Genomic DNA, 19858 nt, shown 5'->3' on the forward strand with positions numbered 1-19858 from the left:
TTAGGAAGATCAATTATTTCAGCATTCCGGAGAAGATCCTGGGGGCGATTCTGTGAATAAACACAATAACATTTATTAGGACGCTCCATGTGGACACAATATTGTATCACTTAAAGGGGCGTGTGGTCTCCCTCACTTCAAATTTGATGGAAACCAGACTGATCGATGGTGATCATAATGATCGCGCTGATCACATCTCCCACGCAATATGAGCGAGAAGCATAAATATTCAAAGCCATGTAGAAATCGGCAGAATTTTGAGTTCAGCTCTGGATGTGAATGGATTGTACATAATATGATGCTATTTTCCATCAGTAATTAATTTATTCATTTTACAAACTAGAATATTTGATATAATTCTGGACCAACAAATGAGCGGAATCGTATAATAAAGGTTTTGTAGACTTTATTTATAAAGGATTATATACAAGTTTCGTCCGTCCTCTAAACAAAGATCACCAGATAAGTTGGACATTATGTAACGATTCTTCCCTGTGAAAGGATAAAGAACAATCCAAGGTTCATGGTTCAAAGACGAACTATCATTTCATATAAAAGGATGTCCGAGAATAATTTATATAGGATACATAGGAATTATAGTGTGACCGGATGGACGGCTCTGAAGTATTCTTCACTGTCATCAAGAGGTTGTAGTCGCCGACTCTCCACTGATATAACAATAGATGACAAGAACTTCCTGCACCAAATAAAATAAAAAATAAAATAAAAAAATAAAAAGTACTTCTAGTTTTGTGCATAACTTTTGGGTGATGCAATGTTTAGGAGCGATGTCGATTGATTGGAAAGAACTGAAGTAAAATACAATACATATCGTTAAAAAGAATGATAGTTCTCCTTTAATCGCCCTTATTTACATAATCGTCTAGTTAAATTACAGCAAAGTTTATTCAATGGTAAGTTTTAAAAAAAATATTCAAAGAGCATTTACCCCAAAAATTAAAAAAAAGAAAGAAAAAAAGTCACATGTAAATGTAAATCCCTGATGTCGTCCTCTTCGGTCAGCTGGAAAAATTGGGTAACGGCTGCAAACATGGCTGCCACTACAGCGCTCCTGGGATTTATCACTCGCTGATTCCAGACTCCTAGCGGAGGATCTGCCCAATGTAGAGATTCACTGGAAAACACAATTCTGCCGCAGTGATACAGTGTAGCGGACTGTCGAGAAAATGGTGAACCGGACGGCACAATTTGATCTATAGCACCTCTCTTCCAATTACTTTGGTTAGGTACTAAGCGGGTGCCAGGACTTATTGCTTTCCCGCCTGTCCGATGATTCATTTTCTGGATTTTATTAGATAAAACTTTTTTGCCAATTGTTAAGAGTTTGGCATCCGGAAGTAGGCGATTCTCTAGCTGCAGAGCACCGCATCGGAAATGTTTTTCTACAATAAACCAGGACATTTGAGGACACATCCATCATTGCTCAATCTCCACCCTCCGTGCTTATTCTCCACCCTCATTGCTGAATCTCCACCCTCATTGCTCAATCTCCACCCGCCATACTGATTCTCCAGCCTCCGTGCTGATTCTCCACCCTCCGTGCTGATTCTCCACCCTCCGTGCTGATTCTCCACCCTCTCTGCTCAATCTCCACCCTCTGTGCTGATGCTCCACCCTCACTGCACAGGCTCCACCCTCACTGTTGATTCTCCACCCTCCATGCTGATTCTCCACCCTCATTGCACAATCTCCACCCTCTGTGCTGATGCTCCACCCTCACTGCACAGGCTCCACCCTCACTGTTGATTCTCCACCCTCCATGCTGATTCTCCACCCTCATTGCACAATATCCACCCTCTGTGCAGATTCTCCACCCTCACTGCACAGGCTCCACCCTCCATGCCGATTCTCCACCCTCCATGCTGATTCTCCACCCTCACTGCTGATTCTCCACTCTGATTCTCCACCCTCACTGCACCGGGTCCACCTTCCATGCTGATTCTCCTCCCTCCATGCTGATTCTCCTCCCTCCATGCTGATTTTCCATCCTCACTGCTGATTCTCCACTCTGATTCTCCACCCTCACTGCACCGGGTCCACCCTTCATGCTGATTCTCCTCCCTCCATGCTGATTCTCCTCCCTCCATGCTGATTCTCCTCCCTCCATGCTGATTCTCCACCCTCCATGCTGATTTTCCACCCTCCGTGCTGATTCTCCTCCCTCCATGCTGATTCTCCACTCTGATTCTCCACCCTCACTGCACCGGGTCCACCCTCCATGCTGATTCTCCTCCCTCCATGCTGATTCTCCTCCCTCCATGCTGATTCTCCTCCCTCCATGCTGATTCTCCACCCTCCATGCTGATTTTCCACCCTCCGTGCTGATTCTCCTCCCTCCATGCTGATTCTCCACCCTCCATGCTGATTTTCCCTCCTCACTGCTGATTCTCCACTCTGATTCTCCACCCTCACTGCACCGGGTCCACCCTCCATGCTGATTCTCCTCCCTCCATGCTGATTCTCCACCCTCCGTGCTGATTCTCCTCCCTCCATGCTGATTCTCCACCCTCCATGCTGATTTTCCGTCCTCACTGCTGATTCTCCACTCTGATTCTCCACCCTCACTGCACCGGGTCCACCCTCCATGCTGATTCTCCTCCCTCCATGCTGATTCTCCACCCTCCGTGCTGATTCTCCACCCTCTGCGCTGATTCTCCACCCTCATTGCACAATCTGAGCCCTCAAGATTTATTTTCTGCCCTCCATGCTTATGCGTTTTCCCTCCATGTCAGGAGGTCTCCCTTTTTTTACATTATCTTCACGGATTTTCCTGACTAATTCCCAGAGATAAATTCAACTAGACCGAAAACAGGAGAAAGTTGTTGGTACAGTTGCTATGAGTTCAGTCTGCGGTACAGTGGATGTAGTCCACCGGGTAGTCCGATAAGCCACGGCTGAGAGACTGTGATGTAGCAGAGCTGGGTATGTGGTGCACAGGTACAACCCTGCAGGGCAGAGCATAGCCGGTGTACAAATCTGTTACAGATGTAGCAACCACTAACTTGATGGCTTCCACGATACATTAATACCAAGGCGCGGCTTGTGTGGCATGGCCCTCTTCATTCACTTTAATGTCCCACAACATTGTAACTGATACTAATGCCCGCGTGGCAGGGATTTCATTATTGTGCCCTATCTCCCTACTGTCTGGAAATGGCAGATGAGAAGCCCCTGCAGGAGTTGCAATGATGGCAAAATAGTCGTCCCCCAGCTTTTGCAGAATGTCTCATTACAAAAGAAGACAACTTAAAGGAATTGTCCAAAACATGGAACAGCGCCGCTCTGCATCATAGGTCATGTCTGGTATTGCAACTCATCCAATTCAAGTAACAAGTGATGAGCTGCAATGCCAGACACAACCCTGACAGTCCTGGACAGCCCCTTTAAGGATTTGCATTTACCTTTTAGTTATTATTTTAGGGGGGGGGGGAAATGCTCTTTTAACCCGTTCACTGCTTAAAGACAGGTGATATTTTTGCAAGTCCTCTCGATCAGCGAAAGGGTTAAAGCATGCAAATATCTGGTGTACGTCAGTTCATTGATCATGTACAAACACGAGTGAGTTTAAAAGAGGGTAGATGTGTCCCACAGTTCGTAGCCTTTACACGAGGTGACGACTCGTCCTCTTCATCGGCGATAAAGCTAAAAACCTCAGATTTATTCAGAATTTGGGAGCAGTCCGATCCCAGGTGGGCTTCTGTCCTTCCTTCTTTCTCGCCCTCCTTTCTTCCTTCACACGTTAACATAAGTCGGGTTTTCGTTTGTGCTTTGATTTTCAGCAGCCATTGAAATACTTCCTGGGAGGAATGGAAAGAAAATGTTACACATCTCATTTTTTTTTATTTTTGCAAAACGTTGCAAGAAAACAATGAACTTGGATTTCATATATCTGGAACGTTATTACTGCCGACACTGGAAACAGACATGAGGACCACAAGGAGGTGACACCAAAGACCACACGGAGAGAACAAGTTGTAGGACGGGGAGAGGCTTCCATCTAACACATCATTACTTATCTCGCTGCAACAATTTGTCAGGTCAGACGTTTGGTTAGTGGCTATGGAGACCTTTATGTAGCGGTAATGTCATCGTGTTCTCATTTTCTTGGGTCAAGGAGGAACTTTGGCAGGAAGATAAGTTTCCTTCCAGGTTGCCATCAAGGTCAGGAAAATGGATACTTATACTTACCAAGAAGTTTGCTCCAGTTTGTCTGTCTTTTTGGAAATGGAGCTGAAGTTGTGGCTCATACGTGCCACCATTTTAATGAAAGCGAGGCTGTGTCACCCACTTCTTGGAGGAGTCTTGAAGGCTCAAGTTAAACTCCTCATCAAAACATATACCGGAACATAGATCCAAACCCAAAAACCCTCTCAGCAATGATCACTGCCTGCTCAAAGCAAGAGACCGGGACCATGAACCCGAGATACAAATTAGCCTAGGAGAGGTGCCTACTTTATCTCTCAATGTCTGAGCCTTTGTTGAGTTTTGCAACATGGCTAGAGATAGCGGTTAAGCCCGAAATTCATATACATGTGACATGAGCTGCTTTGGGGTCTTTGCCCTTCATCAGAGTCGAGTTTAGCTGACTGATTGCAATGCCTGTGATGCAACATGGTAAAGTACTGGTTCTACTTAACCCTAATCCTGGTTCTTCATATTGGTTCTCCTTAACCCTAACCCTGGTTCTTCATATTGGTTCTCTTTAACCCTAATCCTGGTTCTCCATATTGGTTCTCCTTAAGCATAACCCTGGTTCTCCATACTGGTTCTCCTTAACCCTAACCCTGGTTCTCCATATTCGTTCTCCTTAACCCTACTTCTCCATACTGGTTCTACCTAAACCTTACCCTGGTTCTCCATACTGGTTCTCCTTAACCCTAACCCTGGTTCTCCATATTGGTTCTCCTTAACCCTAACCCTGGTTCTCCATATTGGTTCTCCTTAACTCTAACCCTGGTTCTCCATACTGGTTCTCCTTAACCCTAACCCTGGTTCTCCATACTGGTTCTACTTAAACCTTACCCTAACCCTGGTTCTTTATACTGGTTCTCCTTAACCCTAACCCTGGTTCTCCATATTCGTTCTCCTTAACCCTAACCCTAGTTCTCCATACTGGTTCTACTTAAATCTTACTGTAACCCTGGTTCTTTATACTAGTTTTCCTTAACCTTAACCCTGGTTCTCCATATTGGTTCTGCTTAACCCTAACCCTGGTTCTCCATATTCGTTCTCCTTAACCCTAACCCTAGTTCTCCATACTGGTTCTACTTAAATCTTACCCTAACCCTGGTTCTTTATACTGGTTCTCCTTAACCCTAACCCTGGTTCTCCATATTGGTTGTTCTTAACCCTAACCCTGGATCTCCATACTGGTTATTATTATTATTATTATTATTTATTATTATAGCGCCATTTATTCCATGGCGCTTTACATGTGAGGAGGGGTATACATAATAAAACAAGTACAATAATCTTGAAAAATACAAGTCACAACTGGTACAGGAGGATGGGTGAGGATACAGTAGGTGAGGGTAGAGCTGCCCGTGGTTCTCCTTAACCCTAACCCTGGTTCTCCATATTCATTCTCCTTAACCCTAACCCTAGTTCTCCATACTGGTTCTACTTAAACCTTACCCTAAGTCTGGTTATTTATACTGGTTCTCCTTAACCCTAACCCTGGTTCTCCATATTGGTTCTCCTTAACCCTAACCTTGGATCTCCATACTGGTTCTCCTTAACCCTAACCCTGGTTCTCCATATTCGTTCTCCTTAACCCTAACCCTAGTTCTCCATACTGGTTCTACTTAAACCTTACCCTAACTCTGGTTCTTTATACTGGTTCTCCTTAACCTTAACCCTGGTTCTCCATATTGGTTCTTCTTAACCCTAACCCTGGTTCTCCATACTGGTCCTCCTTAACCCTAACTCTAACCCTAAGGAGTTCCCTGAGCATATGACATTGTTGACCTATCCTATGGATATTCATTAACTACTTTAAGAACAACTAGAACTTGCCCCATGTTACCTCAGATCAGTCGGGATTCGACTAATGACGCCCCCACCGATCAGCTGCTTGCAGCTCTAGGGGCAGCCAGATGTAAATACTCAAGGAAGCCGCACTTCGTAGCTCTTTTCATTGTGCAGTGCTCGATACTGCAGAAATGAGAATACCCATCACGGCCACCTTAGGGCTTGTTCACATGTTGCATTTTTTCCACGTGTTTTTTTTTACCATGAAAAGTGAATGAGATTTCTCAAGTGTCATGCGCATGCTGCTTATTTTTTCCTTGCAGACTGGAAGAATTTTAAATATCTGCAGCATGTCAACTCTTTGTTTCTGCAAAGTTCTTAAAACAATCAAATAAAAGAGAAAAAAATAAAAACATTAAAAACTCATGAAAAATCCCTCATACAATAGCTTATGTAGCATTTTTCATGCCAAGCAACATACTTTGGTGAAAAAAAAGTCTGCTACGGATCTTAAAGAAACCCTCCTCCTCCTCCTATCAATTTTATTCTCTTAATATATTGCATTCTTCATATTATACAGCACTGTGTACTAAGTTACAATTCCTCATTTTGCCTTTCTACCCAGATAATTCTTCTCTTTTCCATTAGGTCTATGACATCACGTGATTAAAAACTGACTAGCTGAATTCTTCTAAGCTCTATGTAGAAACAGGAGGTCAATTATCCCTGCATGAGTCATGAATCGCTGCAAATGTTCCTGGCAGGGAGAGGAGGGAGCAGATGGGTCAGGAGGTGAAGCGAGGAATGATAAATGCAGGGACACAAAACTTCCTGTTTCTACATAAAGCAGAGGAAAGAGAAGAATTAGCTGGGAAGAAAGGCAAAATGAGCAATTGTAATTGCACAGTGCTAAATAAAATTATGATTGCAATATATTAAGAGGATAAAACTTTGATAGGAGGAAGACGAAGATGAGGAGGAGGACGAGTGCTTCTTTAATGTTTGCACATACCCACAGGAATCTCATTCACTTAGCTGGCACTAGGAGATCCTTGAGGCTTTGTGACAAATCTATGCAAAAAATGTGACAAAAAGGTAACGTGTGGACACAGTCTGAGTCTTCCTGTGAATTCTGTGGCTGGCTGCGTCCAAAAATATCTGATCCATCACATAATAATAATAACCCATACAATTAAAAACCACCAGATTTTCATTGAGCATCAAGTTTAGTATTGCGATAATCATACCGACTTGAGGAATCACGTTATCAGCGCATTGTTATTGTACAATGAAAACTCGCACAAAACAAAACTCAAGACTACGACACATTTGCAGAATTTTTCACACCATTTCACTGCACTTGGATTTTTTTTCTATTTTCCAAGACGTTATACAGAAAAGTAAATGGAGTTATTCTGAACAACTCTTATCACAAAAGTCTAAGCCTCTGTATGATGCAAAAATAAAAAAAACTATTACTCTTGGAAAAAGAGGAAATAATAAAAATGCAAAAAGACCCGGTCATGAAGGGGTTTATATCCTAGCAGATAATGCACCACCAATCCATTGATTAATGTTAGATCAGATCTACTTGTTACTCATCTGTCCCGGCTCCAGTGCCGGGCCTTGCTCTCTTCTAGTCTGGTATTAATCTGGTAACCCAACAAGCATCTCTAACATCATCATCATCCAAAGTCTTTTACGGATGCCTCACATATCCATAAATGCCTGAGTATTCACAATAATAGAACACTTTTCTACCACATTATTTTGCAGGATTTAACCTCAGCTCCCTCCAGACTTTGCTCCATCCCGATGTCTAATTGTCCTTCCTACAACTTTCTTCTTTTTTCCAGCATTCTACATTCTGCCCAGTGAATCCTGTGGCAAGATTGACCTGATTGCATATAAGTCTCTGCTTATTCTGTGGTTAACCATGTCCATGCTGGAAGTACTTGATTGCATATACAAGTTTATAATAATCCAGTTGTTAACCATTTCCAAGCTGTAAATTCTTCATTGTGTATAACCCTGTGGTTGACCATCTCCCTACTGCAAGTTCCTGATTGCCTATATACTTCTCTAACAACCCAGTGGTTAACCATTCTTGTACTGAAAGTTCCTGATTGATTTTAAATGTCTATATTAATCCAGTGGTTAACCATTCTTGTACTGCAAGATCCTGATTGTCTATATACTTCTCTAACAACTCAGTGGTTAACCATTCTTGTACTGCAAGTTCCTGATTGCCTATATACTTCTCTAACAACCCAGTGGTTAACCATTTTTGTACTGAAAGTTCCTGATTGATTTTAAATGTCTATAATAACCCAGTGGTTAACCATTCTTGTACTGAAAGTAACTGATTGATTTTAAATGTCTATAATAACCCAGTGGTTAACTATTTGACTACTGCAAGTTCTTGATTCCCTTTATATGTCTCTAATAACTCAGTGGTCTCCCTGACGCAAGTCAATGGTTACATATATATGATTCTAGGAAACCTGTGGTTAACTGTTTCCCTGCTACAAGTTCCTGTATGTAACTTCCCTCCAGCTGCATGTACTGCTTCCTGCGTTGCTTGCCATCCTGAATACCCTGCTATCCTGGTCCTTACTGATTCATGTGAAGTCTGTTTCCAGTGCATCACCGAGTCTGGAACTACTATATTACACGGAGTGGAGGCCTCTTCCATATTATCTGGGGTGGAGACCTCTCATATGATGAAAGCTTGGATAAGTTGGGCTAGTTTAGTTTAGAAATAAGGCGTCTCAGAGGAGATCTGTGGTCAGTACAGAGAACGGAACACGAGTTATTCCTTCCAAGGACCATACTGAGGACCAGGGAACACTCATTACGAGTGGAAGAAAGGTGATTCCGGCAGCCATACAGGAAAGGGTTCTTTACAGTTAGAGCCATCAGACTGTGGAATGGCGACCACAGGAGGAAGTAATGGCCGACACTAGAACGGCCTTTGTACAAGTGCTGGATGATTTCCTCATTACACATAACATTATGGGTTATAGGTAGACTAGTGATAAAAAGTACAATTGGTGGAGAAAGGTTGAACGTGATGGACCGGGGGCTTTTTTAACCTATGTAACTATGTAGCCTTCAAACAAGTAGTTACAATGCTAAGGACTTGGTCTTCAGACGTGGCGGTGGTATGGTTCTTCTTCTTCCTTGTTATCGAGGAGGTGGAGGATTTCAGTGCAGTAATTATCGTCTTTCCGATCTTGTGCGGCGCGAGGTTTTCCGCCGTTACACTACAGCGAGGTACGGACTGTTCTGTTAATCGCACGAGTACTTGGCATGGCTGCCGTTCCCCTCCGCGCTCCTTCTCTTGGTTTATGGCCAACTCTTTCCCCGTGTGAGGTAATTGCCTTCTTCTCACCACTCCATACTAATTATCCAAGAAGTGGAGCAGGATCTGCGCTACTTGAGTTTTTGATGCATAATTCTGGGCAGATATTTTACATTTTGGGTGTTTGAATGAGCATAAAACCAGGAGATTATCGCAGCGGGGGGGTTTGGCTCACCGTTAGGTAGTTGTAATACTCAAAAATTCTCTTTCTTTATAACATACACTGTGCTATTGGCTGTTAAAGGGAATTTCTCATTAGTTTTTTGCCACCTGAACTGGGAACAGCATCATGTACAGGCCGATATCCTGATTCCAGCGATGTGTCACTTACTCGGCTGCTTGCTGTAGTTTTCATAAAATCACTGTTTTTCAGCAGGAGATCATCATAAGAGGATTAGTAAACCTGCTTCTAGGTAATCCAGCTCCGCCCCACCACTGATTGGCTGCTTTTTGCCTATGCACAGTGTACGCAGAAAGTTGCCAATCAGCTGTATGGGTGGGGTTATACACAGCTCAGCAATCAGAGGCTACATCTGCAGCAGAGAAAACAGTGATTGTATCACAACTACGGCAAACAGCCCAGTAAGTGACACATCGCCAGAATCAGGGTCTCTGCACCTATATTATGGTGCTCTCAAATTTGTGGGGAGCAAAAGCCTGCTGACAGATTCCCTTTAGGGTAACTTCACACTGGGTGTTTTTGCTGCTTTTTTTCTGCAGAAAAACCTGATTTCTTGGCAGGAAAGAAGCTGCGGCAAAAACGCAGGTTTAGGTGAGCTTTTGGTGCGGATCTGCAAAAAGCTGAAAGAAGTGATATGCTCTATGTCCAAAAAAAGCAGCAAAGCACAAAATCCTGATGAAGCAAAAAAACAATGAGTGTGCATGAGATTTCTGAAATCTCATAGGCTTTTCTGGTGCTGAAGAAAGGAGCTGAAAATTAGCATAAAAAAAAAAAACAGCAAAAAAGCCCAGTGTGAACATAGCCTTAAATATTTTCTTGAACTGTGATATCAAGAGTACATTAGGTAGATGGATAATCATGAGAGCGATAAATAGATAATAGATAAAGCAAAGATAATAAACAGATAGATAATAGATAGATTATAGATAAATAGATAATAGATATACAGATAATATATAATAGATAGATAACAGATAGATAGTAGATAGATAATAGTTAGATAATAGAGAGACAGATAATAGATAGAGAGATGGATAATAGATAATAGATAGATAATGGAGAGACAGATAGATAATAAATAATATACAGACAATAGATAGATAAACAGATATGTGATAAAATACAGACATCTAGAAAAAATTTTATTGTAAGATCCGTCACACTATGAAACTCCAATGTCATCACTTTGATGCTTGAGGTTTTATAATAATAACTCCCTATCTATTATTTAAGTGACGGCTGCTGCCAATCACTCCTCTTAGTTCTGACATGTCTATGGACAGCACATGGCGGCTAAGGACGGAGGACCTACACCGGTAAGGAGCACAGGACTGGCAGCGCTGGATCGGGAGTGGATTGGAGTGATATCTTCCTACATTCCCTACTTCCATTTGGCCCATGACCATCATCTTTCAAGCTCACAGAAAAATGCAAGATGTAATGTTCTTTGGTTTTGTCACTAAAAAACAATCTCCATTTTGAATCTTTATGTTTGAATTGACGTTAACACAGAGTGTGCTTGTTACAGGAGTAGAAGATCCATCCACTGCTTCTGTCCTTGGTAAAAATTCAAAACCTACAAAAATGAGTCGGTGCCCAGTAGCGAGCATGGGATGCGCACAGTCTTCCCATCAGACGCCTTCGTCTTCTATCAGAGGTCGATGGCTTCTGGCCATTGTCAGGTCACGCACTCTTCCTGCGATGAGCCGCCTCTCCTGCCTTCCTTTTGTAGTCTATTTTACTTGCCTTCCTATTAAAGAGTCCTTTAATCTCAGCCTCATAAAATTCAGAAGGAATGAGTCTCACATTTGCATTTGGCTGCTTCAGCTGCTGTCCGTGGTGCTGATCCTCTAATTTCTTGCTGAAAAGGCTTAAAAAGGGTTTAAAATGTGCCACGCAGAGAACATTGTAACTTTGAAACGGTGAGAATATTACATTTTATATCAATCCAAGGCGTTAACATTGTCAAAAATGTGGACATCATAAAGGACAAATAGCAGCAGCCAGACTGAGATCAGCGTAATATTCAGCAAAAAAAGATCAAGATCTAAGAAGCCGTACAGTATCTACAACTGTATATGGCCTGTATCACACGATTCAGAGAAGCAACACACACTGCATTACTTATATTATACTGAACACGAGTCTTCTTCTATATATGAGTTACATTTCATACTATACTCCAGAGCTGCACTCACTATTCTGCTGGTACACAAAGTACATACATTACATTACTGATCCTGAGTTACATCCTGTATTATACTCCAGAGCTGCACTCACTATTCTGCTGGTGCAGTCACTGTGTACATACATTACATTACTGATCCTGAGTTACATCCTGTATTATACCCCAGAGCTGCACTCACTATTCTGCTGGTGCAGTCACTGTGTACATACATTACATTACTGATCCTGAGTTACATCCTGTATTATACCCCAGAGCTGCACTCACTATTCTGCTGGTGCAGTCACTGTGTACATACATTACATTACTGATCCTGAGTTACATCCTGTATTATACCCCAGAGCTGCACTCACTATTCTGCTGGTGCAGTCACTGTGTACATACATTACATTACTGATCCTGAGTTACCTCCTGTATTATACTCCAGATCTGCACTCACTATTCTGCTGGTGCAGTCACTATGTACATACATTACATTACTGATCCTGAGTTACCTCTTGTATTATACTCCAGAGCTGCACTCACTATTCTGCTGCTGCAGTCACTGTGTACATACATTACATTACTGATCCTGAGTTACATCCTGTATTATACCCCAGAGCTGCACTCACTGTTCTGCTGGTGCATTCACTGCATACATACATTACATTACTGATCCTGAGTTACACCCTGTATTATGCTCCAGAACTGCACTCACTATTCTGCTGATGCAGTCACTGTGTACATACTTTACATTACTGATCCTGAGTTACACCCTGTATTATGCTCCAGAGCTGCACTCACTATTCTGCTGGTGCATTCACTGCATAAATACATTACATTACTGATCCTGAGTTACACCCTGTATTATGCTCCAGAGCTGCACTCACTATTCTGCTGGTGCATTCACTGCATAAATACATTACATTACTGATCCTGAGTTACACCCTGTATTATGCTCCAGAGCTGCACTCACTATTCTGCTGATGCAGTCACTGTGTACATACTTTACATTACTGATCCTGAGTTACACCCTGTATTATGCTCCAGAGCTGCACTCACTATTCTGCTGGTGCATTCACTGCATACATACATTACATTACTGATCCTGACTTACACCCTGTATTATGCTCCGGAGCTGCACTCACTATTCTGCTGGTGGAGTCACTGCGTACATACATTACATTACTGATCCTGAGTTACATCCTGTATTATACCCCAGAGCTGCACTCACTATTCTGCTGGTGCAGTCACCGTGTACATACATTACATTACTGATCCTGAGTTACATCCTGTATTATACCCCGGAGCTGCACTCACTATTCTGCTGGTGCAGTCATTGTGTACATACATTACTGATCCTGAGTTACATCCTGTATTATACCCCAGAGCTGCACTCACTATTCTGCTGGTGCAGTCACTGTGTACATACATTACATTACTGATCCTGAGTTACATCATGTATTATACCCCAGAGCTGCGCTCACTATTCTGCTGCTGCAGTCACTGTGTACATACATTACATTACTGATCCTGAGCTACATCCTGTATTATACTCCAGAGCTGCACTCACTATCCTGCTGGTGCAGTCACTGTGTACATACCTTACTGATCCTGAGCTACATCCTGTATTATACTCCAGAGCTGCACTCACTATTCTGCTGGTGCAGTCACTGTGTACATACATTACATTACTGATCCTGAGTTACATCCTGTATTATACCCCAGAGCTGCACTCACTATTCTGCTGGTGCAGTCACTGTGTACATACATTACATTACTGATCCTGAGTTACATCCTGTATTATACTCCAGAGCTGCACTCACTATTCTGCTGGTGCAGTCACTATGTACATACATTACATTACTGATCCTGAGTTACATCCTGTATTATACTCCAGAGCTGCACTCACTATTCTGCTGGTGCAGTCACTGTGTACATAAATTACATTACTGATCCTGAGTTACATCCTGTATTATACTCCAGAGCTGCACTCACTATTCTGCTGGTGCAGTCACTGTGTACATACATTACATTACTGATCCTGAGTTACATCCTGTATTATACTCCAGAGCTGCACTCACTATTCTGCTGATGCAGTCACTGTGTACATACTTTACATTACTGATCCTGAGTTACACCCTGTATTATGCTCCAGAGCTGCACTCACTATTCTGCTGGTGCATTCACTGCATAAATACATTACATTACTGATCCTGAGTTACACCCTGTATTATGCTCCAGAGCTGCACTCACTATTCTGCTGGTGCATTCACTGCATAAATACATTACATTACTGATCCTGAGTTACACCCTGTATTATGCTCCAGAGCTGCACTCACTATTCTGCTGATGCAGTCACTGTGTACATACTTTACATTACTGATCCTGAGTTACACCCTGTATTATGCTCCAGAGCTGCACTCACTATTCTGCTGGTGCATTCACTGCATACATACATTACATTACTGATCCTGACTTACACCCTGTATTATGCTCCGGAGCTGCACTCACTATTCTGCTGGTGGAGTCACTGCGTACATACATTACATTACTGATCCTGAGTTACATCCTGTATTATACCCCAGAGCTGCACTCACTATTCTGCTGGTGCAGTCACCGTGTACATACATTACATTACTGATCCTGAGTTACATCCTGTATTATACCCCGGAGCTGCACTCACTATTCTGCTGGTGCAGTCATTGTGTACATACATTACTGATCCTGAGTTACATCCTGTATTATACCCCAGAGCTGCACTCACTATTCTGCTGGTGCAGTCACTGTGTACATACATTACATTACTGATCCTGAGTTACATCATGTATTATACCCCAGAGCTGCGCTCACTATTCTGCTGCTGCAGTCACTGTGTACATACATTACATTACTGATCCTGAGCTACATCCTGTATTATACTCCAGAGCTGCACTCACTATCCTGCTGGTGCAGTCACTGTGTACATACCTTACTGATCCTGAGCTACATCCTGTATTATACTCCAGAGCTGCACTCACTATTCTGCTGGTGCAGTCACTGTGTACATACATTACATTACTGATCCTGAGTTACATCCTGTATTATACCCCAGAGCTGCACTCACTATTCTGCTGGTGCAGTCACTGTGTACATACATTACATTACTGATCCTGAGTTACATCCTGTATTATACTCCAGAGCTGCACTCACTATTCTGCTGGTGCAGTCACTATGTACATACATTACATTACTGATCCTGAGTTACATCCTGTATTATACTCCAGAGCTGCACTCACTATTCTGCTGGTGCAGTCACTGTGTACATAAATTACATTACTGATCCTGAGTTACATCCTGTATTATACTCCAGAGCTGCACTCACTATTCTGCTGGTGCAGTCACTGTGTACATACATTACATTACTGATCCTGAGTTACATCCTGTATTATACTCCAGAGCTGCACTCACTATTCTGCTGGTGCAGTCACTGTGTACATAAATTACATTACTGATCCTGAGTTACATCCTGTATTATACTCCAGAGCTGCACTCACTATTCTGCTGGTGCAGTCACTGTGTACATACATTACATTACTGATCCTGAGTTACATCCTGTATTATACTCCAGAGCTGCACTCACTATTCTGCTGGTGCAGTCACTGTGTACATACATTACATTACTGATCCTGAGTTACATCCTGTATTATACCCCAGAGCTGCACTCACTATTCTGCTGGTGCAGTCACTGTGTACATACATTACATTACTGATCCTGAGTTACATCCTGTATTTTACTCCAGAGCTGCACTCACTATTCTGCTGGTGCAGTCACTGTGTACATACATTACATTACTGATCCTGAGTTACATCCTGTATTATACACCAGAGCTGCACTCACTATTCTGCTGGTGGAGTCAGAACAAACCTCAGGTAGTATTATGGACACTTAATTTTACAGCAGTGAATTATGTTGCATAGTTATTAACCCCTTTACCCCAAGGGTGGTTTGCACGTTATGGACTGGGCCAATTTTTACAATTCTGACCACTGTCCCTTTATGAGGTTATAACTCTAGAACGCTTCAACGGATCCCAGTGATTCTGACATTGTTTTCTCGAGACATATTGTACTTCATGATAGTGGTAAAAGTTCTTTGATATTACCTGCGTTTATTTGTGAAAAAAACGGAAATTTGGGGAAATTTTGAAAATTTTTGCAATTTTCCAACTTTGAATTTTTATGCAATTAAATCACAGAGATATGTCACACAAAATACTTAATAAGTAACATTTCCCACATGTCTACTTTACATCAGCACAATTTTGGAACCAAAAATTTTTTTTGTTAGGGAGTTATAAGGGTTAAAAGTTAACCAGCAATTTCTCATTTTTACAACATCATTTTTTTTTAGGGACCACATCTCATTTGAAGTCATTTTGAGGGGTCTATATGACAGAAAATACCCAAGTGTGACACCATTCTAAAAACTGCACCCCTCAAGGTGCTCAAAACCACATTCAAGAAGTTTATTAACCCTTCAGGTGTTTCACAGGAATTTTTGGAATGTTTAAATAAAAATGAACATTTAACTTTTTTTCACAAAAAATTTACTTCAGCTCCAATTTGTTTTATTTTACCAAGGGTAACAGGAGAAAATGGACCCCAAACGTTGTTGTATAATAGTACGCCGATACCCGACATGTGGGGGTAAACCACTGTTTGGGCGCATGACGGAGCTCGGAAGCGAAGGAGCGCCATTTGACTTTTCTATGCAAAATTGACTGGAATTGAGGTGGGACGCCATGTTGCGTTTGGAGAGCCACTGATGTGCCTAAACATTGAAACCCCCCACAAGTGACAACATTTTGGAAAGTAGACCCCCTAAGGAACTTATCTAGAGGTGTAGTGAGCACTTTGACCCACCACGTGCTTCACAGAAGTTTATAATGCAGAACCATAAAAATAAAAAATCATTTTTTTTTCACAAAAATTATCTTTTCGCCCCCAATTTTTTATTTTCCCAAGGGTAAGAGAAGAAATTGGACCCCAAAAGTTGTTGTACAATTTGTCCTGAGTACGCTGATACCCCATATGTGGGGGTAAACGACTGTTTGGGCACATGGGAGAGCTCGGAAGGGAAGGAGCGCCGTTTGACTTTACAATGCAAAATTGACAGGAATTGAGATGGGACGCCATGTTGCGTTTGGAGAGCCACTGATGTGCCTAAACATTGAAACCCCCCACAAGTGACACCATTTTGGAAAGTAGACCCCCTAAGGAACTTATCTAGATGTGTGGTGAGCACTTTGACCCACCAAGGGCTTCACAGAAGTTTATAATGCAGAGCCGTAAAAATAAAACAAAAATTTTTTCCCACAAAAATTATTTTTTAGCCCCCAGTTTTGTATTTTCCCAAGGGTAACAGGAGAAATTGGACCCCAAAAGTTGTTGTCCAATTTGTCCTGAGTGCGCTGATACCCCATATGTGGGGGGAACCACCGTTTGGGCACATGGAAGGGCTCGGAAGGGAAGGAGCGCCATTTGGAATGCAGACTTAGATGGAATGGTCTGCAGGCGTCACATTGCATTTGCAGAGCCTCTAATGTACCTAAACAGTAGAAACCCCCACAAGTGACACCATTTTGTAAAGTAGACCCCCTAAGGAACTCATCTAGATATGATGTGAGAGCTTTGAACCCCCAAGTGTTTCACTACAGTTTATAACGCAGAGCCGCGCAAATAAAACAATTTTTTTTTCCACAAAAATTATTTTTTAGCCCCCAGTTTTGTATTTTTCCAAGGGTAACAGGAGAAATTGGAACCTAAATATTGTTGCCCAATTTGTCCTGAGTACGCTGATACCTGATATGTGGGGGGGAACCACCGTTTGAGTGCATGGCAGAGCTCGGAAGGGAAGGAGCATCATTTGGAATGCAGACTTAGATGGATTGATCTGCAGGCATCACGTTGCATTTGCAGAGCCCCTAATGTACCTAAACAGTAGAAACCCCCCACAAGTGACCCCATATTGGAAACTAGACCCCCCAAGGAACTTATCTAGATGTGTTGTGAGAACTTTGAACCCCCAAGTGTTTCACTACAGTTTATATCGCAGAGCCGTGAAAATAAAAAATCCTTTTTTTTCCCACAAAAATTATTTTTTAGCCCCCAGTTTTGTATTTTCCCAAGGGTAACAGGAGAAATTGGACCCCAAAAGTTGTTGTCCAATTTGTCCTGAGTACACTGATACCCCATATGTTGGGGTAAACCCCTGTTTGGGCACACGGGAGAGCTCGGCAGGGAAGGAGCACTGTTTTACTTTTTCAACGCAGAATTTGCTGGAATTGAGATCGGACGCCATGTCGCGTTTGGAGAGCCCCTGATGTGCCTAAACAGTGGAAACCCCCCAATTATACCTGAAACCCTAATCTAAACACACCCCTAACCCTAATCCCAATGGTAACCCTAACCACACCTCTAACCCAGACACACCCCTAACCCTAATCCCAACCCTAATCCCAACCGTAAATGTAATCCAAACCCTAACCCTAACTTTAGCCCCAACCCTAACTGTAGCCTTAACCCTAGCCCCAACCCTATCCCTAACCCTAACCCTAGCCCCAACCCTAACCCTACCCCTAACCATAACCCTAGCCCTAACCCTAGCCCCAACCCTAGCCCCAACCCTAGCCCTAGCCCTAACCCTAGCCCTAACCCTAGCCCTAACCCTAACCCTAATGGGAGAATGGAAATAAATACATTTTTTACATTTTTTTATTTTTCCCTAACTAAGGGGGTGATGAAAGGGGGGTTTGATTTACTTTTATAGCGGGTTTTTTAGCGGATTTTTATGATTGGCAGCCGTCACACACTAAAAGACGCTTTTTGAGAGCTATAATTTTTCCATATTTTGGTCCACAGAGTCATGTGAGGTCTTGTTTTTTGCTTTTTATTCCAATTTTTGTGAGGCGGAATGACCAAAAACCAGCTATTCATGAATTTCTTTTGGTGGAGGCGTTTATACCGTTCCGCCTTTGGTAAAATTGATAAAGCAGTTTTATTCTTCGGGTCAGTACGATTACAGCAACACCTCATTTATATCATTTTTTATGTTTTGGCGCTTTTATACGATAAAAAATATTTTATAGAAAAAATAATTATTTTGCATCGCTTTATTCTCAGGACTATAACTTTTTTATTTTTTTGCTGATGATGCTGTATGGTGGCTCGTTTTTTGCGGGACAAGATGACGTTTTCAGCGGAACCATGGTTATTTATATCTGTCTTTTTGATCGCGCGTTATTCCACTTTTTGTTTGGTGGTATGATAATAAAGCGTTTTTTGCCTCGTTTTTTTTTTTCTTACGGTGTTTACTGAAGGGGTTAACTAGTGATATAGTTTTATAGGTGGGGTCGTTACAGACGCGGCGATACTAAATATGTGTACTTTTATTGTTTGTTTTTTTTTTAATTTAGATAAAGAAATGAATTTATGGGAATAATATATATTTTTTTTTTCATTATTTAGGAATTTTTTTTTTTTTTTTTACACATTTGGAAAAAATTTTTTTTACTTTTTTACTTTGTCCCAGGGGGGGACATCACAGATCGGTGATCTGACAGTTTGCACAGCACTCTGTCAGATCACCGATCTGACTTGCAGCACTGCAGGCTTCACAGTGCCTGCTCTGAGCAGGCTCTGTGAAACCACCTCCCTCCCTGCAGGACCCGGATGCCGCGGCCATCTTGGATCCGGGCCTGGTGCAGGGAGGGAGGTGAGCAGACCCTCACAGCATCGCGATCACATTGCGTTGCTGCATGGGTCTCAGGGAAGCCCGTAGGGAGCTCCCTCCCTGCGCGACGCTTCCCTGTACCGCCGGCACACCGCGATCATGTTAATGATCCGTGACCGCTCCTGGCACATAGTGCCGGATGTCAGCTGCGATAGGCAGCTGACACCCGGCCGTGATCGGCCACGCTCCCCCGTGAGCGCGGCCGATCGCGCTGGACGTACTGTTCCGTCCTTGGGAAGTAGGGCCCACCCCACATGGACGGAATAGTACGTCCATTGGCAGAAAGGGGTTAAATACCTAACCCAATTGTTTACAATGTAACTCCATCTCTTGTCTTATAAGATGTATGTGCCCTTTCAGACTTGTTTGTATTTTTAGCTCTTT

General features: G+C 42.4%; 1 protein-coding gene across 4 annotated transcripts in view; it reads right to left on the bottom strand.

Moving 5' to 3' along the window:
• Nucleotides 1-386: 386 nt before the first annotated feature.
• Nucleotides 387-19858, bottom strand: part of SORCS1 (sortilin related VPS10 domain containing receptor 1) — an 810676-nt gene continuing 791204 nt past the window's right edge. For 2 of the 4 annotated variants that reach the window (XM_069754250.1, XM_069754248.1), the window contains one exon: nucleotides 387-3818. In XM_069754250.1, coding sequence (XP_069610351.1) covers nucleotides 3797-3818 — 22 coding nt within the window. In that variant the 3' untranslated portion in view covers nucleotides 387-3796. The remainder of the gene's footprint in view (nucleotides 3819-19858) is intronic. The other 2 variants (XM_069754247.1, XM_069754249.1) reach the window with 2 other exon arrangements.

Source organism: Ranitomeya imitator, chromosome 2 (assembly GCF_032444005.1).
Source record: "Ranitomeya imitator isolate aRanImi1 chromosome 2, aRanImi1.pri, whole genome shotgun sequence".
Taxonomy (NCBI): Eukaryota; Metazoa; Chordata; class Amphibia; order Anura; family Dendrobatidae; genus Ranitomeya; species Ranitomeya imitator.